At 39.8% G+C, this 19276-nt stretch overlaps 1 protein-coding gene across 2 annotated transcripts in view; it reads left to right on the top strand.

The window, feature by feature from the left end:
* Positions 1-19276, top strand: part of LOC126320146 (uncharacterized) — a 212544-nt gene that overhangs the window by 146658 nt on the left and 46610 nt on the right. The window contains exons 7-8 of one of the 2 annotated variants that reach the window (XM_049993757.1): positions 9479-9612; positions 11646-11753. In XM_049993757.1, the coding sequence (XP_049849714.1) occupies positions 9479-9612; positions 11646-11753 (242 nt within the window). The remainder of the gene's footprint in view (positions 1-9478; positions 9613-11645; positions 11754-19276) is intronic. The other variant, XM_049993758.1, reaches the window with a different exon arrangement.

Below are 19276 nucleotides of genomic sequence, written 5' to 3'. Positions count from 1 at the left end.
AAATCACTCGTGCTACCTGTCCTAGAATATTGCTAAGTATATGGGACCTGTACTACATAGGAGTAAAAGGGGATACTGAATGTGTACAAAGACGGGCAGCATGTTGGTTTAATCTGTGGAAGAGTGTCAGAGATACTGAAGGAACTGAACTGGAAGACTCTTGAAGACAGACGTAACTATCCCGAGAAAATCTATTAACATGCATTCAAGAACTGTTTTTATATGATTACTCTAGGGATATACAGTAACTCCCTACGTATCACTCTCACAGGGATTGTGATAAGATTAGTAAAATTTCTGCGCACTCAGACGCATTCAATCATTCTTCTCGCGCTCTATACGTGAATGGAACAGAAAGAAACCCCAATAAATATACAAAGACATACCCTCTGCCATGCGCCTCACGGTGGTTTCCAGAGTATAGACGTAGACCCATTCAACTGTATTTTTCACACAATGAAACTAACTATGTAGCATGCTGTTATTAGTTTTCATCATTCGTTACCTAAAGACTATTAAGACTAATAATAATCTACTTCAAATGACACATTATTCCAAGTGAAAGTTTTAGCAACAGAACACTTATCAGGACACGTGTATTTTTTAAATCACAACTAACGTAGTAATTGATACAATGCTTGATCCATGCTATACTAATCTTTGAATGTTCATTCAGTGCATGTATTTGAAAGATGTAAGTAGTTGACAATGTTATACTTACAATATTACATATCTGTTCAAAGTCGGTATATACACCATTCGCTTGGTTATTGGTGGCATCCTTTGTCGAGCATATCTTCAGTTTGCACATGCTTTGTGCACATCCCTACAGATGACACTTGACATCTAGGTGTGGCGACAGCACCTAATGCTTACTGCGGAAGTACTTGCTCTTCCAAACAGCAGTCCATACAAGCAAACCAGTCGCGTCTTTGCCTGTGGTTACTCGTACTTCAGGTACTTGGTCTATGTATGGCTACATTTAAAAAGAATAACTCGGTGTAGTCAAAGTCGGGCCACGCACGTCTTTCATGCCCTGCAGCTCATGCGATGCAAATAATAACCCGTAGCTGTGATCCTGCAGTCAAATAGCCTACGCATTGCCTAGAATCGCGAGTTAATAAAATATATACACAAAATAAAAGTTAAATGAATAATAAAGTTCTATTCTAATGCCAGTAATTGATGAAGACGACAAAAAATTATGCTGGGTGGTTTTTATTCAAGAAAAGAAATTTCAAATAAACAGGAAATGGTTCTACGATACTGAATTGAAAGAGACAGAAAATACCCTTAAGTCCAGTTCATAATCACAGTACACGAAATATTCACCAGTTCAAGACCCTTCAGAGTTCAACATGACACGCGCAATGCGAAGAATAGTAACTCATATTTTATTTTTTCTCAGTTCCGTAAAACAAGCGGAAATAGTTAGTCCTACCCTGGAGCACAGCCATACCTCTCCAATTACGAAGTCAAATCAGAAGTATGGAGCGGACGTTCACTGTCCAGAATCGCACATCTTTGCAATCAGATACCACTCGTTATGAGAGGCATGTCTTCCTTTTTCCAAAACTTCATAAGCTGCCCAGAATCGTTCCTTGAGCTCCTCTCTTGTCCACTTGACTCCCATAGGGATTCCGTTACTATCTGCTTTTCCATTTACTGATGCCACCCCCACAAAAAATAAGTTGTTCTTAAGCTCTGCAGACATGATTTGTGATCGCTTCCCCGACTAAACTAATATATTAAAACGATATTTAAATAAAGAAATATTATCAACATTGTCACTCAGATTATTTTATGAGGTTTGTCCATAAGAAAATATGCCAGTATTCTTTCGCAAGTGCGGTCAGGTTAAACGACAATGAATGGTCGCTGAATATTATATAAATATTATTTATCACAAGTGCAAACAAAGTTGGCACTCGGCGCGGTGGCTGATGGAAGCGACCGTAAAGGCATTTCCCATTTACAGAAGCTCCCGTCAGCCACCGCGCCGAGTACCAACTTTTTTTTGCGCGAGTAATATGACTTCTTGAAAGAAGCAGCTTTTGGTTCTATTTTGAAGTGTGAAGTTCGCTAACAAATGCGATTGACGACGTTTCTATGAGCACACTTCTTTAATAGCACTTGAAATCAACATTTAAATAAACGTACTGGCAAAATCGTAAACTTTTCATTAAAAAACACAAGATGACAAAGTATGCGGTACCGTACTGTATTCATTTGCTGTGTAAACTTGGAGAATACTATGTTCTGACACACATTTGCGTAATGAAAAAGAAATAAGACGTTGTAAATCAACAAATGAAATATACAGCTATCTAGCTTTCAGGGATAATGGCTGTAGTGCAACGCTATCATATGAGATACCCTTGGGTTGAAATCGCATGATGCGATTAAAAGTTGTTAATTCAGAGGTACATTATATAATTGTTTAATCACTGTGAAATATTAGCTTCTGTAGTTCTGAAGATATTGAAACGTTGTTGTGCCATTGGATGCAACTTATTTTCTGGTACTGCCGATGTACTCAGATTTGCATTAATATTTGATTGTGAATTACACACATCAAAAATTTTCCATCACCCCGGTTCCCAGAACTCCTGAAGAGACGTTGACTGGATACTGTATCACATACACAGCCACTTTGACTGTTTAGAGATGTCACTAAACCCACCCAAAGATGTAAATAGCCATGCATGGTCAGCGCCTATTAGACGGAGGGGTCTGACAGTCAATCAGTTCCAGTCATTCCACCAGGAAGGACGTACACAGCTCATGTTGCCTGTAGTTCAACCATGCCTAGATGGTCAATACTGTGCTTCGATTGTGTCCACATTGTTACTTTGTGCCAGTATGGGCTCTCAACAAGGGAAGTGTCCAGGCGTCTGAGTGAACCAAAGCAATGTTGTTGGTACATGGAGGAGATACAGAGAAACAGGAACTGTTTATGACCGGTCACCCAATGGTTACTTCTGCAATGGATGACTGCTGCCTATAGATTATGGCTCGGGGGAGCCCTGACAGCAACTCTGCCATTTTGAATAGTGCTTCTTGTGCAGCCACAGGATGTCATCTTAAGACTCACAGTGCACAATAGGCTGCATGATGCACAACTTTACTCCAGACATTCATGGCAAGCTCCATCTTTGCAACCGCGACATCATGCAGTGCGGTATGATGGCCCAACAACATGCCGAATGGACTGCTCTGGATTGGCGTCACATTCCCTTCACTGATGAGTGTTGCATGTCCCTTCAACCATACTATCGTCAGAGATGTATTTGCACGCAACCCAGTCAGGCTGAACACCTTAGACACACTGTCCAGTGATTGCAGCAAGGTGGAAGTTGTGAGGCCGATGTACGCCGCTGGTAACAGCTGTACAATATGTGAATGAATGCCATCCTGCCAATAGTGTAGCCATATTGGCGAGTCATTTGTATCCACGGATGACAATTTGTGCACATATCGTGCACATTTTGTGAAGGTGGTTCGATGAATCATCTGCCAGGCACTTGAATGTGATTTGCAGAGTATCGATGTAGATGTAGAATGACTTCCTTCAGGATAGTGTCGCCGCTCGACTAATGGCCAGCATGTCCTCCAGACATGGACCCTATCGAACATGCTGGGATAGATCGATGGATTATGTGACCCACCAACCACTCTGAGGGATCTATGCTGAATCACCATTGAGGAGTGGGACTATCTGGACCAACTATGAAACGTCCCCTTAGAAAAATTTATACAAGACTGTGCTTAAACTGACTCTCAATATTTTTAGCGCAACGCAATCTGACTTCCAAAAATCCCTACGAAAGAATGGCCCTGACTAACATTAACCTATACGTTTCACAAATCACTTACCTCACAAAAATCTTCGTTACTCAAGCTACTGCAATACAGCGAGCGCCACTACTGCCAGCTAAATAAAAGATTCAAACTACGGAAGGCACTAACTACTGATAGGTATAGTTAGCAAATGAAAGATTTTAATAGAGAACAAACAATGTATTTACCTTAGTAGTCATAATGTATATATATCACTTCATGACACCAATTCTTACAAATTTCAAAACTCCGCCATCTCTCTACCCACGTCCACCACTGCTGGCGGCTCACCTCCAACTGCGCAACGCTACGCGCTGTTAGCATCCAGCTGCCGCTGCCCAACACTACAATGGCAGACAACAATGCAAACTAAACACAGACTGCGCACAGCACACCCAGTGATTTTTCATACCGAGCGCTAAGCGGCGTTACCAATAAGAAAACCTAAACAGCCTACTTACACAACAGTGCCGTGATGAACGTGTGGATAGTGTGCCACAATGAAGACAGACATGCATCAATGGAAGAGGATGTGCTACTGGGTATTAGAAGTATCGGTGTGTACAGCAATCTGGACCACCACCTCTGAAGGTCTTGCTGTACGGTGGTACAAGCAATGTGTCGTTTTCATGAGCAACAAAAAGGATGGAAATAATATTTATGTTGATCTCTATTCCAATTTTCTCTACAGGTTCTGGAACTCTCAGAACCGAGGTGATGCAAAACGATTTTTTGGTGTAGGTATTATATACACCCAAAGAGCTATAACAAATTATCTTTCAGTTTTTCTCAAAACCCACTATAGCTCAGAGCAAACCCAGCCCCCCTTAAGCCATCATTGCATTGGCCATATTCCTGTTACGGGATCTTCCCCACATTCGGTCCTCTAATGTACGTGGCTCCCTGGAATGTGCGCGGCAGCCCACCTGGCCATGAAGTGCTTTCGGCCCTTGGGCTGCACCGCTTCACAAACAAATTCAGTTTATGTTGTACCAGTTCTAGGCACCAGATTAATTTGTCTAAATACGCTTAGCATTACAGTGTATTATCATTGGTATAATAACTAATGTTTTTTGTTGTACTTAATGTACTTTTTTTTCATTGTATAATATCATGTCGCATATCTTGCATGATCAACGTGTGATAACAGGCCAGTATTTGTGTAATTTCAGCACATCAGTCTTTATCCAGTTACCATTGTCACCAGTGGCATTTCCTCAGAGATCATCGCTGCTTGATATACGTTATGCCCGTCCCCACAGAGGGTACCTAGTGTCCACACTTAGAATCAGTGGTGGTGTTCCTGCTGCACCCATTACTTCTGCTGTGTGTAATACTATTATGGTGCACGTAGCATTCCAAATCAAAGTCGTAATCAGCCATACTTCTGTGTCTTCAACCTGTAATCAGAACGTACCATTACGCTGTTACCATGGTCACTGGTGGTGTCAGTTTTGAGCCATCCTTGCCCTAAATGTGTTGTGTAAGATCCCATACAGGGTATCCTGTCTACTTCTAATGTCAATAGTTTTTTGCTTTATAATACTTTTGCAGTTGTTTCACATTTTAGAATCGGTGGGACTGTTCCTATTGTATCTAATGTACCTGTTACCTCTGCTGTACATAATTTTTATGGTGCATTATTTTCAGATTAGTATATGTACACATACACTAATCCTAATGCAAATACAAATAATGTACTATTATTTTCTCCACAAATGAGGCATCATATTTTGCTGTACTGCTTAGTTTTCATTCGTGAAATATCTTCACAGCCTGATGAACATAAAGGCCTTTAATTCTACCAAAATCTGGATAGAGCAACAAATAACATTCAGCATTTGGTATTGTAGCCATTACAAATGACCCAGTGCAAAGTAATTGCCATTAGCAATTCCTTTTACTTAACAAACGGCTTTCAGATAATTGCTTGCTACAATGCCATTACCTATTCGTAAGGAGTGTGTCACACTGTACAGTTAAAGTACTACTGACATTGCACTTCCATTGTCTGATAAAATGGATTCCAATTCACTGAATCAGGGTATAAAATCATTGAATACATGTTTCATAATCAATGCAAGTCACGCACATCCTTACAAACTTGGAAAATATATCCTACAGAAGTACTACATATTTTACACCTGTTCTAATTTGAGGGAAAGGGTCATAAACATAGACACTATCTGTAGTGGCTTGGTTGGTAGAAACAGGTGTAACTCACCTTTCATGCAGATAAACTATGGCTTCATTTTGTGACACAAGAAAGGTGTACAAGGCTTTGTACTTACACATGCATCTTTGGGAAATAACAGTACTCCCAATTTCTTCACACATTTTACCGCACTGAAGTGACCATAAGCATGATGCGTATATCAGATCAGATGCTCTCTAGCTTCAGTCAGAATGTGAACACACCATGTATTTGATTCTAAGTGTTGTTGGAAGAATAATACGGTATTAAATACTTGATAGTGTGCAGTCAGAGATATGTGTGAGCTGTGAAGCAATTGTTCCTTTACTACCTACCAACATTTATCAGCACCTTGCATATTGGCCATGCAGATGAACAAGTACAGGAAATACGTCTGGTAAATTGAGTTTGCCTTGAACATGAATAATTTCAAAGGTACATTGCTTTAACACTGATGTTGAATGTGCTAAATGTTCATGCAGCAGTCTAATTAAACAGAAGTAAAGGTGTGGTGGCACAGCATACTAATAAAGGTAATAGAGGAACTCTTACAAGCCAGCACAATGGCAAGCACTTCTCAGTGGTGCAATATGGTCACTAGCAGCTGGTCAGTAAGTGACTGACAACACTACAGTACATATCACAAATTTGCCTTCAGTGTTGTGACTGTGAAACAAACCTGCCCCAAGGCCAAGTTCTGACACATCCGTAGCCAGACAAAAATCCTCATTCATGTCAGGATGACAAAGAATGTTTTCACTGCATAAAGCTTCCTCTTTCTGCCAGTTCTGACCATCATTCAACCAGTATCAGTGTGCATATTTCTTAAGAAAATTTGACAGTGCTGCACTGCTGAGTAGGATTCAGCAAAAACTGCTAATAAAAGGACACAAACTTAAGAACTGACTTGGTTTCTAAGTCTTGGGAATAGGAAAGTTTCTAACAGCACTCAGTTTACGTTGGTCAGGTTGTATACCATCCAGTAAAATATGTCCCAAATAGTTGATACTGTGTTCAGCAAATTTTGATTTCAGAAGGTTGGCAGGAATTAGTCCTCAAATTGTGGTAGAACCTTAAACAATGATGAGATGTTCTTGCCATGTAGATGTTGCAATAAGCAAATCATTTACAAAAATCATGGCTTGAGACAAGAAGTCAGGGCCGCAGATAGTGTACATGGTGGTTATAAAAACTTCAGAACTAACATTTAAACAAAGCATTGGCACCTTATATTGGTAACTGTGACCAGAAAACATGACAGCAGTGTATTTGAGACACTCCTTCCCAGGGTAACCAGCTGGCATGATCATCACAAGTCAGTGCTAGTTCAGAATTTGACACCATAGAAACACTGAATTATTTCAAAGTTTTCTGGCTGAGTCTGTATAGGAACCAGAGTTTTATTTACATCTCGTGCATCTTGAACAAATCTGACACTTCCATCAAATTTAGAAACTATTAATAATGGACTAGAATATGGCTACATGAGGGTTGAAAAATTTCTCAAGATAGCATATTTCTGCTCTCCTTAGTAACAGCCAACTGCTTTGCCCAGAGGTTGCTATAGGAAGCATGACAATACTTTGTGAGGATAGACATACATTGCACATTCGTATCAGTGTACCACTCAAGATTTCTCTTAAAAATACTGATTCAAATTCTTACAAAACATAAACTCACATCTGAGTGTAAGAGAGATAACCAGATTCATTAGCTTGGTGTACAGTGAGTGGGCATGTACCAAGTGATTGTGTGTTCAGCAGTTTATCATCAGTGATGTCACCAATGTATTGTATTTTTAATGTTTGCAAAAACTGCCCATGGCCCACATCACTCTGAATCAAATTGGTGGTGGTGGTGTCACAATCTACATTGATGTGGATGGCTGCTAATCCACAGGTAGATCCTAGTGTTTCTGTGGCCTAGTACAGTGGTTCCTACCAAATGTTTGGTCATCAAACTGTTTAGTGCTGGGAACAAGTGCTCCAGTTTACTTTCCTGTAATTAAATGTTACATAGGGCATGCTATCTCACAATCTCTATGTGAGTGATATGCAAGGGGTTGTAGCATATTCCTAGTCATTTACAGCCAGTTCTTGGAACTTCATTAACAGGGTTTCTCGGGATAGTTAATGACTGTCTTAGTCTTCCAGTTCAGCTTCTTCAGTATCTCTGACATTTTCCCACAGATCAGACAGAGCTGTGACCATTCACACCACCCTTCTCTGTATAGGCTTAATGTGTGTGGTGGAAGCCTTCAGTGGTGTGTAGTGAACCCACTCACTCAGACACCATCTGCAGAAGTGTACAGAGCACTAGCTTGTGCAGACTGGTCAGTGTAATAAATACTTTGTACCCTTCCATTGTGCACTGTAGCATAAATGTGTATCATGTAATAAAGGGTTACTGTTTTTAATGTACCTAAGGACTAGATTTGTACACATCTATTGATGTTCAGTATTAATTTATAAAACTATAGTAGGCTGTCAATTGTTTAAATAATGCACAGTTGTGAATTTATGATCTCGAACTATTTTTAAATCAGCAGAACTGTAAGAAATAGATCCAGAACTGTAGACAGGATGGAAGAAGACAGTTGTATGATGGAGTGATTGCAGAAACGTCATTGGGCACAATACGTGGCTGCTTTTTACAAAAGGAAACAAAATTATTTGAAAGATTGAGACGTATGTCTGGTGTGCAGATAGGCAGAACACGAGTGGGGGATCTTCACTGCCTGATAGTCATGGCCTTCCACTATGGTGAACAGAAACCAAGTGATGAGTCTCTCTTGTGATTGTACTGATGGGAAAAATAATTATTTTTGCTTAATTAACCATTAAAATATAATTAGCTATTACCTAATGGAGATAAATTACAGGTAATTAATAATGGTGAGAAGTGATGTCATTAATTATGCTAACTGAACAACAAATTGTGACATATCATTAATAAAGTGATACGGGCAAATGACTGACTTTGGGAGAACAGTAGAATCCTTGTCCTAGGATGAGTTTGACCCATGACATTTTAGGAAGGCAACTGTCTCAGTACTTTAATGTGTGACCTTGAAAACAAGGGGGCAAATGTCTCAGGACATCAGCCCCTGATGCTGCCCCTGCTGTCGGCATTCTTCCTTGCTGAAAAGGAGAGTGATAAACCCTTCATTCTCATATGCTCTTCGCTACTCACCTCTTTACTTGGACAGTAAACTGTAGATGATTAGTGTTGCTCTTTTTTATTGCTTTTAAATCTATATTCTAGGGAGTAGTTAGAGATTTGGCTCACTAGTGTGTTTTGGTTGTTTTCAGCCAAATACCAAAATTACCATGGCAGATGGTAGTGGAGGAGAGGGGTTTACAGTTGAGAAGAAATGGGGATTGTTAGATCTCACATGTGGACACATCCATTTGTACTAAGTTACGTGTATTGTTGTATTTCCAGGGAATGCCATCCCCAAGATTATAGCTGCAGACTACCCTACTGGCATGGAAGGAGACTATGCTGGTGCTGTGGAGGCCACAGCATCAACTGCATACACTGTCACTAGTACCGGTCTGGATGCTACCACTCCTAAGGTACCAACTTTCAACCAACTATTGTGTCTGTTAGGGAATTACAATGTACAAACACAATTCTGTAATAGTAAATTGCTTTAATGTAACCAGATGAGACTTCGGAATGTATTTTCTTTAGTACTTACTGGTATATCTTCAAGTTAGCTACACACATTAAAGTATGAAAACTGCAGTAGTAGTTAGGTAATTCAACAGCTGATACATCATAGTTTCAAATGTGACACAACTACTTTCATGGGCACTCAGTAGCAGCAATTTTGGCATAACTTCCACATAGCTTGCTGGGGAAAAGCAGAGTGTGCATACCTCTTCAGACATTAGTTTGCGTATTAGACAGCTTTTCAGCTGTATTTGACATTGGACCTGCACATGTGATCATTTGAATTAGGTTTCTGGTGAGTCCTCTGAATTCCTGAAGGTGAATAAAGATTATGGTTCTTTGAATTGGAATGCAGCCAATTTCTTTCCCCATCCTTTTTTGAACTAGTGCTTAGTTTCCAGTCTTGTTCTCAAATGTATGTTGGTTCACTTTCTTTTAGACACACAGTTGTAATGTGAGACCAATTTCCAGGGTCATGTGGGAAATATGGTTTCTACCAACTTAACCCTCATAAAATTGATGATTGCAGTAGGGTGTAAAACATGACATTTTGTATTTAATTTGGTACATAATGTACTGTTGGAGAACTAACAATTATAATTAACTAATGCATAACCTACAAATTATGACTTCCTTTGAATAAAATGTGAATCAGTAAACTTCACTGTGATTTAGTAGCAATTTGACATTTTCCCTCCTAGGGTTAAGGACTATAGTGTGTCCACAGTAAATCGTGTCACCATTTCTTATCTCAGCTGGTATCTGCCAGCAGAACATGTACTGATCAATTCTCAATATGTGACACGCCTCTAGGGGAAGATGTTGTTATTAGCATTATTCAAAGTTTTCAACATATTGGCAATGGGGAAGCATTTCACTATTTATCACAACATTGAACTTGATGAAAGTGCTGCTGGAAAATGAAATGTCTTCTGCTGGCACAGTGATACCCAATAGTGAGTGTTTTTCTCAAAGTATCAATATAACCTGGAATTGGAAGTTTGCATCCAAAGGTAGGATAGCTAGGAATATTTGCAGAGGAATAACAAAAATAAATATTCTCAAAACCTCGATCAATCCTAAAGACAAGGGTATAGGAAAAAATATGAAACTAAAATGTTGGTTAGTTTACCACAAGTTGTTGCCAGATTTAAAGAGCTCATAGTAGGCATTTGGAACTTCAGGACACACAGAATCATTTCGCATTCCCATGCATGGAGGAACTGAGTGTTTTACTTCTTAATGAATAGGCGATTTTTGAGTATTTTGTATATTATGCAAGCTGATTGAAACATATTCCCAAGATCAGCTGAGTCTCTACTGTAACTCAAAGGACAGTTGTTTGGTAGCTTGCCATCTTGTAAACAGAATGGGAGACAACTCACTTTTGAGCGAAAAGAAAGTAGTGCTTGTTGATGTACTACTCATTAAAGCATTATGGAAGCAGCATGCAAACATTGTCATTATTGTTCAATGAAAGTGACCGATAGAGAATAGGATAAGTATGTAGTTGCTGCTGGAATCAATTGGAATTTGTTGCCATAAATTTGATGGCAAATAGTTTTTTCATAGTGGCAATTTGATTTACATACCTAGTAAATTGACAAGGTATTAATGGCCTAATATGATATTACAATAATGAAGGTGACAAATGTCAATGCTTTTTGTGACAATAAAATCAGCTCATTAACAGATTAAACAGGGAAATGCCAAGTAAATGTGTAGATCATTATGAGTATAGTTCACTTTTTTCTTTGTTGACAGAAGGCATAGTGATTAAAAGGGGGCTCCAATTCAAAATTCATGCTATTAATCTTTTCGTTACTTCAGTACTTCCCTTTTCTATTAAAAACAAATTACTGTTATCAGTGTAACATTTTATTACCACTTAGCTTCCTAATGTAAAGTGACCACCTGCTTCTGGTGTTTCCAGACTTGGGCACATGGACAGTACATGCTAACTGCCAAACCAGGCATCACAGCTCCAGGACCAAACACTGGCATTCACTTCCCTTCTCAACCTTCTGGGACAGCAGTTCAGGTAACCGCCACTCAAAGGGAAGTTTCAGATGGTGGTGGTGGTTGTGACAGTGATGACTGAATTGCACCCTGTTGTTGGATGGGACATAATCTCTAAATTTTTGAAGTAGCTAGATGCTGATTTAAGGATGGTTGCCTCACAAAGATGGTTCACACAATTTGGCATAAAAATTTATTTCTTGTAAATATTAAGTCCTGATCCCTTCAAAGAGGAAATTGGTTCTCACCTCTGCATTAATGTGTTTACAGGCAAAACAATGTGATCATTCTGCCAACATTTCTTCCATAAAAGGCAGATTTATATGTTCAAAAAGTGCAAGTCACATTCCAGAATCTGCGTCTTGCTGTGTGTCAATGCATCGTAAAATGGTGAGACAGAGATTAGTCCCACCTCTGGTACATATAGGTTAAATTGCTGTTACTGTGCATGCCTTTTAAATGACAGAAATCAACCACTTCATGTTTCACACATACTGCATAAAGGGTGCTGTGACTAGATTAACTTAAGTTGTATAGTAATAAAGGCTTGCTAGTAGTACAAGAACTACTTCTCGATATCTTCATTTCCAGTAACACAAGGCTGCTTTTCTCATTGAATTCTGGTATCTAATCGTAATACAAAGGTCCCACTTACTTACTATCCTAACTGTGCCCATACATAAAAGAAAAACATTTGCAAATTCCTTTGCTGTTGCTGCTATCTGCCTCTGGAACAAGCTGCCTGTAATCAGTGCACCACTCATTACACACTTTAAGAGGAAACAGAAGCAATTCTTTCTTTCACTCTCACAATGTTTTCCCAAATATTAAACCATTGGGTGAACTTTCCCCATGTCAAATAGCAAAGCCAATGCTCCCATCTTCTACCAGTTATGTTTTTTCTCTTTTTTTTTTATCTCCGAGTCATGCCACTTTCTGTTCCCTTATACCCATTACCTCTTTGTTATTAAGTTTGCCTCTCTCTCCCTTGTCCATTGCCCTCCCTCATACCCATTGCTACTTTCACTCGTAATTAAAACCTACCTTCCCATTACTTCTATTTATTGTCATACTTATTGAGTACAAATTTAAACTGCCTGCTTTTTATTTGTAAACTCTTACTTTTAATTTTCCAACATACTATAACTTGCTTATCATAATATATGTAATGTAAAACATCTAGAATGCCTGCATACATGTAAAAGTTAGCCCAATGGCACTAATCTTGCTTGGGTAAATAAACAGATGTATAAAAATATTGTAATTTACAATTAAAGCTCAGGGACAAATTGGGTAATTTATCTTTACTGGAAGACTGTGATCATTAGAAATTATCATCATAAATACTTCCATGTTCCCATTACCAAAAAGGCCAGTTTTAGCAATATGTCAAATAAACTAATTTTTTCCATAACATTACTTCTATGACCACTGAATAGCTACTTGTGTTAAATACTTAGCTGTTTCACCCACACCTCTAGGTGCATTATGGCTGTTCTGCACAAAAATTTACCATGCTGCTAGACAGCTCATAGACAAATTGCTCTGTGATCTGCCTGTGTGCCCACCAGTGAGTGAGTGGTCGGGGAAGGGAGGGGAGGGGAGAGGAGGGAAGAGAGGGGGGGGAGGCAGGCAACATGTTCACCCCTCAAAATGGGATGGAAATGTTTGACAGCCTGGTACATAGTAAGCAGCTCCATGTTTATAGTGCTCATTCAATTTGTGGATCTGTAAGTTGCCTAAAAAAACGCCATGGGTTGCCATGATTGCTGTGTTTTTTGCTGTAAGGCTATGCCCAGTGCTACCTGACTGGTGTCGATCAAAAGTCTGATAGGTGTGCCGAGGTACCGGTGTGTGAACAGTCCATCTGCTAGTGCTGTCTTAGTGTTCAAATGCTTTAGATGATTCTACAGACGACATGATTTCTCAGTCGCTGGAAGTGTTTATACTGGAGAGACGAAGATAAAGGGGCTGCTACACAACTTCAATGTGTGCTAAATGATGATAGTAAAAATTCACCATGCAAATGAAATGTGTAAGGCCCTCATATGTGGTAGACCATGATGTATTCTGAATACCTAAAATCTTATCACATCTCTGTTCCAATCCAGTGGAGGAAACCTCATATCCCAAAAAAGAAATCCTTAATTTTTTACAAATGCATACTTATCTGCATTAATAAGGATACCAAAGTCTTCAAGACTTCGGAAGAGTTGGCGTGAATGTTGTAAATGTTCTTGAAAGGTTTTAGAAAAGGAGATTTCATAACATACTATGCATAACTCTGTTAAGTCTCTAAAATGTTGTGTAAATCATACAGCATAAAACTGTAATGAAAAAGTCTGACGGCATTATAGTGGACATTTTCTTCATCATCCTTTACCATCAGAGTCCCTGATAATGCTTTCATGCAATCGATGACACTTGAAAAAAGATAACGCACCCTGGTGCAGGTTCCCTATCCCTACATGCATAATCAGGTAGTTAATGACGTTGTAAGTTTAGTTTGCTTTATTTCTGACAGCAGAGGTGGAGGGAGAAAACCACCTTCGTTGGAAGGGGTTAGGTTACAGAAGAGTGGTAACTCTTGCAGAGTTGGCAAAATAGTTGCCTGAAGTAGCAAGTTATTACTCTTTCTTTAGTTAATTTACTGTTCTAAAACACACACTTAGTGAGGTGTCTGACTAAAATCACTTGTCAGAATATCAGATGCTTTCAACAAGTAATAGAAAAGATCTCCAGATCTTTATTGGAGACGAGTGCTGTACTGCCGTGCAGTTTGCTAACTACTGGCCACGTGGCTTAAGTAATGAATCAACTGTACTATGAACTGCTTCACTGGTACTCACAGGCCAGATTGACTACTGCGCAAGAGAAAAGTACAAAGCAGTAACTTGTTCTTGCTATTCACTGAGATTCTCTTTGAGACACTCTGTTCAACACTATTTGAATGAATATTGTAAAACGCTACCTCACTTCACGTTGCTGTGTGTCCACCAGATTCTTGTCATCTTGTAGTTGAAGTCTCTACTGCTCCCCCAGGTGTTGCTTCAGAGCATCACTGCCCTCTGCATGCTTGGTACTGAAACTGAATACTCTTTATATTCTCTGGTATGTGATTATTTTATGTTTTCTTAATTGACTATTGTTGCACACAGCTCTTCTCAATCTCTCTTTGGAAAATTCCCTTGGATCCTTCCCTCGACATGTGGTCTCCTTAATTTTTGATTACCACTCTAAACTGAACTGGGAATTCAACTATTATGCACGTAGGAAAGTTTCCTGTTACTCCATTGACCTTGACCCCTGGTGCTGATGCTGAGGTGTCAAATGTACTACCTGCTGGCATGTCTGACCAGCCTCAAAGAACCAAAATAGCGTCCAGCAGCTTTGGGAAGCATTATCTACACTCGATTTCCTGTTTAGATCCCCTGTTTAGATCCCCTGTTTAGATCCCCTGTTTAGATCCTCTGTCATGCACGCAGGCCATCTCGCATATGAAAGCTGGCTACTTCTTGCATTGCTTGCTTCAGAAACAAGCAGAGCAAGCTCAGACGATACCATTCTCTTCTCCAAATCGTAACTGCTACAATGCCACCTTTGTTATGAGGGAGCTAGATCATGCTATCAGTTCATCCCAATCCTCTGCCCTACGGCCAAACACCATCAACATTCAGATGTTGCAGCACCTTTCTCTTGTGGGCAAGCATTTAACATGTACAACCGCATCTGGGCAGATGGCACACTTCCCAGATGCATGAAGCCATTGTCATACCCATACCTGAGCCCAGTAAAGATAAAAACCTTCCTCCTAGCTACAGCCTTATCTAACAGCTGTGTTTGCAAGGTGATGGAATGTATGATTCATGCTCAGCTGGTATGATGGTAGAGTATCGCAATTTACTGATAAACGCACAGTGTGGATTTCAATCACAGTATTCTGCAGTTGACCATTTTGTTACTTTATCCAACAATGTCCTGAATGGTTTTCTGCAGAAATACCAAACTATGGCTGTGTTTTTCAATTTAGAGAAGGCCTATGATACTTGCTGTAGAACTGGTATCCTCCATACTCTTTATACGTGGGGCTTCCATGTCCACCTGCCTTGTTCTCTTCAGGAATTTCTAAAAGACAAAGTTTTCAATTTGGATGTGGGTTCTGCCTTGTCTGACACCTTTATGCAGTAAAACGGTGTACCTCGGGATTCTGTCCTGAGCGTCATCCTCTTTGCTATCGACATAAATCCTATAATGGTCTGTCTCCCACCGGCCATCTCTCGACCCCTTTTTGTTGACGATTTTGCAATCTATTGCAATCCTCCACGGACCTGTTTCACAGAGGCGCGTTTTCAGCGATGTCTTGATCATCTTTACTCTAGGAGTATTGACAACGGTTTTCATTTTTCCACTGACAAAACTATCTGTATGAATTTCTGGCGGCTCAATTGGTTCCTCCCACCATATTTACATCTTAGACCTGTTGCTCTATTCGTTGAAACTAAGACATTCCTGAGGCTCATGCTCAGTAGGAATCTCTTTTGGTCCCGCCGTACCCGGTTCCTCAATGTCCTCAATGGTACTTTCTGGGGTGCCAAATGAACCACCCTCCTCCGTTTGTACCAGTCCCTTGTCTGCCTGAAACTTGACTACAGGTGCTTTGTTTATGCATCTGCACTTCCATCCCTCTTATGCCGCCTCAACACTATCCACCATCATGGCATCCGTTTGGCCACTGCTGCCTTTTACACTAGCCCAGCTGAGAGTCTGTATGCTGAAGCTGCTGAACTACCACTGTCCTACCACCGTGACTTTCTCCTCAGCAGGCATGCATGCCATTTGTCTGCCATGCATGGCCACCCATCCTATGCCCCCTTCTTTGATGATTTCTTTGATCGCCAGTATGGGTTACATCCCTCTTCTCTGTTACCTCCTGGAGTCCACTTTCAGCACTTGTTACGATGGCTTAACTTCACACCACCTCCGACTCTCCCAGTGGGTGTGAACCCTTCACCACCTTAGCTTAGTGATGCAGCCCGTATTAACCTTCACCTTCATTCACTTCCTACGGATACTACTCCAGTCTCGATCTATCATCTTCAGTTTCAAGACATTCACATGGAACTTCGTGATAGTATCTTTGTATACAGTGATGGCTCTCAGGCTGACAATGGGGTCTGGTGTGCCTTTGTGATTGGCACCTGTGTCTTTGGAAATGAGCTTCTGGCACATTGCTCTGTATTTATAGCCGAGCTCTTCACCATGTATGAGACCACGAAGTACATCCAGTGACACAGAATTTTCAGTTGTGTCCTCTACTGACTTACTTACTCACTCAGCACCCTTCAAAGTCTATTTGAGCTGTGCACTGCCCATCCCTTGGTGCAGAGGGTCCAGGAAAACTGTCACTTCCTCACTGTTGGTGGAACCAGTGTGATGTTACTGTGGGGTCCTGGTCATGTCGGTCTGCCAGGAAACGAGGCTGTTGTCGCCACTGCCAAGGCTGCAAGCCCTCGTACCTCAGCCTTTGATTTCCTATATTCCCTCCGATGATATCTGTGTTGTCGTCTGTCAGGAGGTGGTGTCGCTTTGGCATCGCCAATGGTCCTCCCTTCATAGGAGTAAGCTCTGGCTTATTAAGCCTCTCCCAGCGGCTTGGACGACCACCTCTCGGCCCTGCCACAAGGTGGTCATTTTAACTGGGCTGCGTATTAGGCATTGCCTTTTTAGCCATTGCCTTTTTAGCCATTGTCATTTGATAAGTGGCATTACCCCACCACTTTGTACACACTGCAGCCAAGTTGTAACTGTCCGCCATTTCTTGGCAGACTGCCCATTTTTTAACTGTTTACTTTCCCACTTTGGTTTGTTGTCTGAGTTATCAGTCGTTTTAGCAAATGACTCGCAGGCTGTCTACTGCGTTTTAATTTTTATCTAACAAAGCAATATGTCGAAGGCCATTTAATTTTTAGTTTTGGACCTCATTTTCTGCATGGTGTCTCTTTTAGCCCTTTTTCCGTGTGCCTGTTTTAGCTGCCTTCTATTACATTAATTGGGACTGATGTATAGTCGCTTTTTAACTCCTCTCTGTCTTCGTGTTCTATAGTTTTGACTTGGATGCATTTGACACCAGTTGTTTTTTGCGCCCTAAAGCAAAACAAAACCAAAAAATCTAGAAGTCAATGTAACTGACAATGGTAATGTTTTGTAGAGATTAAAATCATTTTTTTCTATTAGTGGAGAAATAATTAGAAAACATAATATTCCTGTGGTTACAAATACATAAAGATCCATAACTTGTAGTAAAATGTATCTATATTCTTCAATTAGAGGTACTGGAAAATTTACCCCCCTCAATTGATTTTGAATTTGTTAGGTATTTGACAATTTGAAGTATATTTGCAATGAGGGGCAAAAATATCCCTCTGAGTGAGAATGATCAGACTTAAAATTATTAATACTCAATGCTTAGTTTATTAAATAAAATCTGTAACTGCACAAGTTCATTGATAGTCATGAGTGTTGCACTCCTTTTTAGACCATGATCTGTAGTCCTCAGACTAGATAATGAATGGTTCTAGTTTAGCCTTTGTTTTTTGAACAAATGCTCATTTGTGATGATTGGATCTATTGTTCTATATAAACCCTATGATTACCAGTAGTGCATCAAATGTTTCGATGTACCATATGTGAAAATGTGAGGATTCAACACGCAACTTTTACCCAAACTCGTGGAAATTGAAGGCCTTGAACGAGTTTTATAGTAGTAAGGAATTCCTTTTGGTGGAGTAAATTACCTTAATTTGTTCCAATAATTAAAGTGTATTGTTTCCTTATCGTTCCCACAAAGTTTCAATATGCAGTGCAAAATATATTCACGTCCAAACTACATTCTGTATTTGTCTATGGAGAGGAAATAAATAAATAAACAATAACTTCTACAAGTTGTAGTGCAGTCTGGACGTTACTCAGATATACCACACAGATATGCTGTTTGATATTAAGACTGTATGAGACTGGCGATATACTTTGACTTTTGATAAACATCATCCACACAATTTTGAGGATAACAAAAGCTGACAAGTGTGAGAATTATTGCACAAGCGGCTTAACAGGTCATGCATCGAAGTTGCTGACAAGAATAATATACAGAAGAATGGGGAAAAAAATTGAGGGTCAGTTAGATGGCAATCAGTTTGTTTTTAGGAAAAGAAAATGTACCAGAGAGGCAGTTCCGATTATGAGGTTGAGAATGGAAGCAAGAAACATTTATACGATTTGTCAACCTGGAAAAATTGTTCAACAATGTAAAATGGTGCAAATATGTTAGAAATTCTGAGAAAAATGAGGGTAAGCTACAAGGACAAGGAAACGTGGGTAATATATAATATGAACAAAAACCAAGACTGGGAGCCAGAAACAGTGCTCAGATTAAAAAGGGTATAATCTTTCACTGCTACTGTTCAGTCTACATATCGAAGTAGTATTCACAGAAATGAAAGAAAGGCTAAAGAGTGAGATTAAAATTTCATGTGAAAGGGTATCAGT

Source organism: Schistocerca gregaria, chromosome 2 (assembly GCF_023897955.1).
Source record: "Schistocerca gregaria isolate iqSchGreg1 chromosome 2, iqSchGreg1.2, whole genome shotgun sequence".
NCBI lineage: Eukaryota > Metazoa > Arthropoda > Insecta > Orthoptera > Acrididae > Schistocerca > Schistocerca gregaria.
The sequence above is the reverse complement of the archived record's forward strand: the minus strand, read 5'-3'. Positions and strand labels throughout refer to the sequence as shown.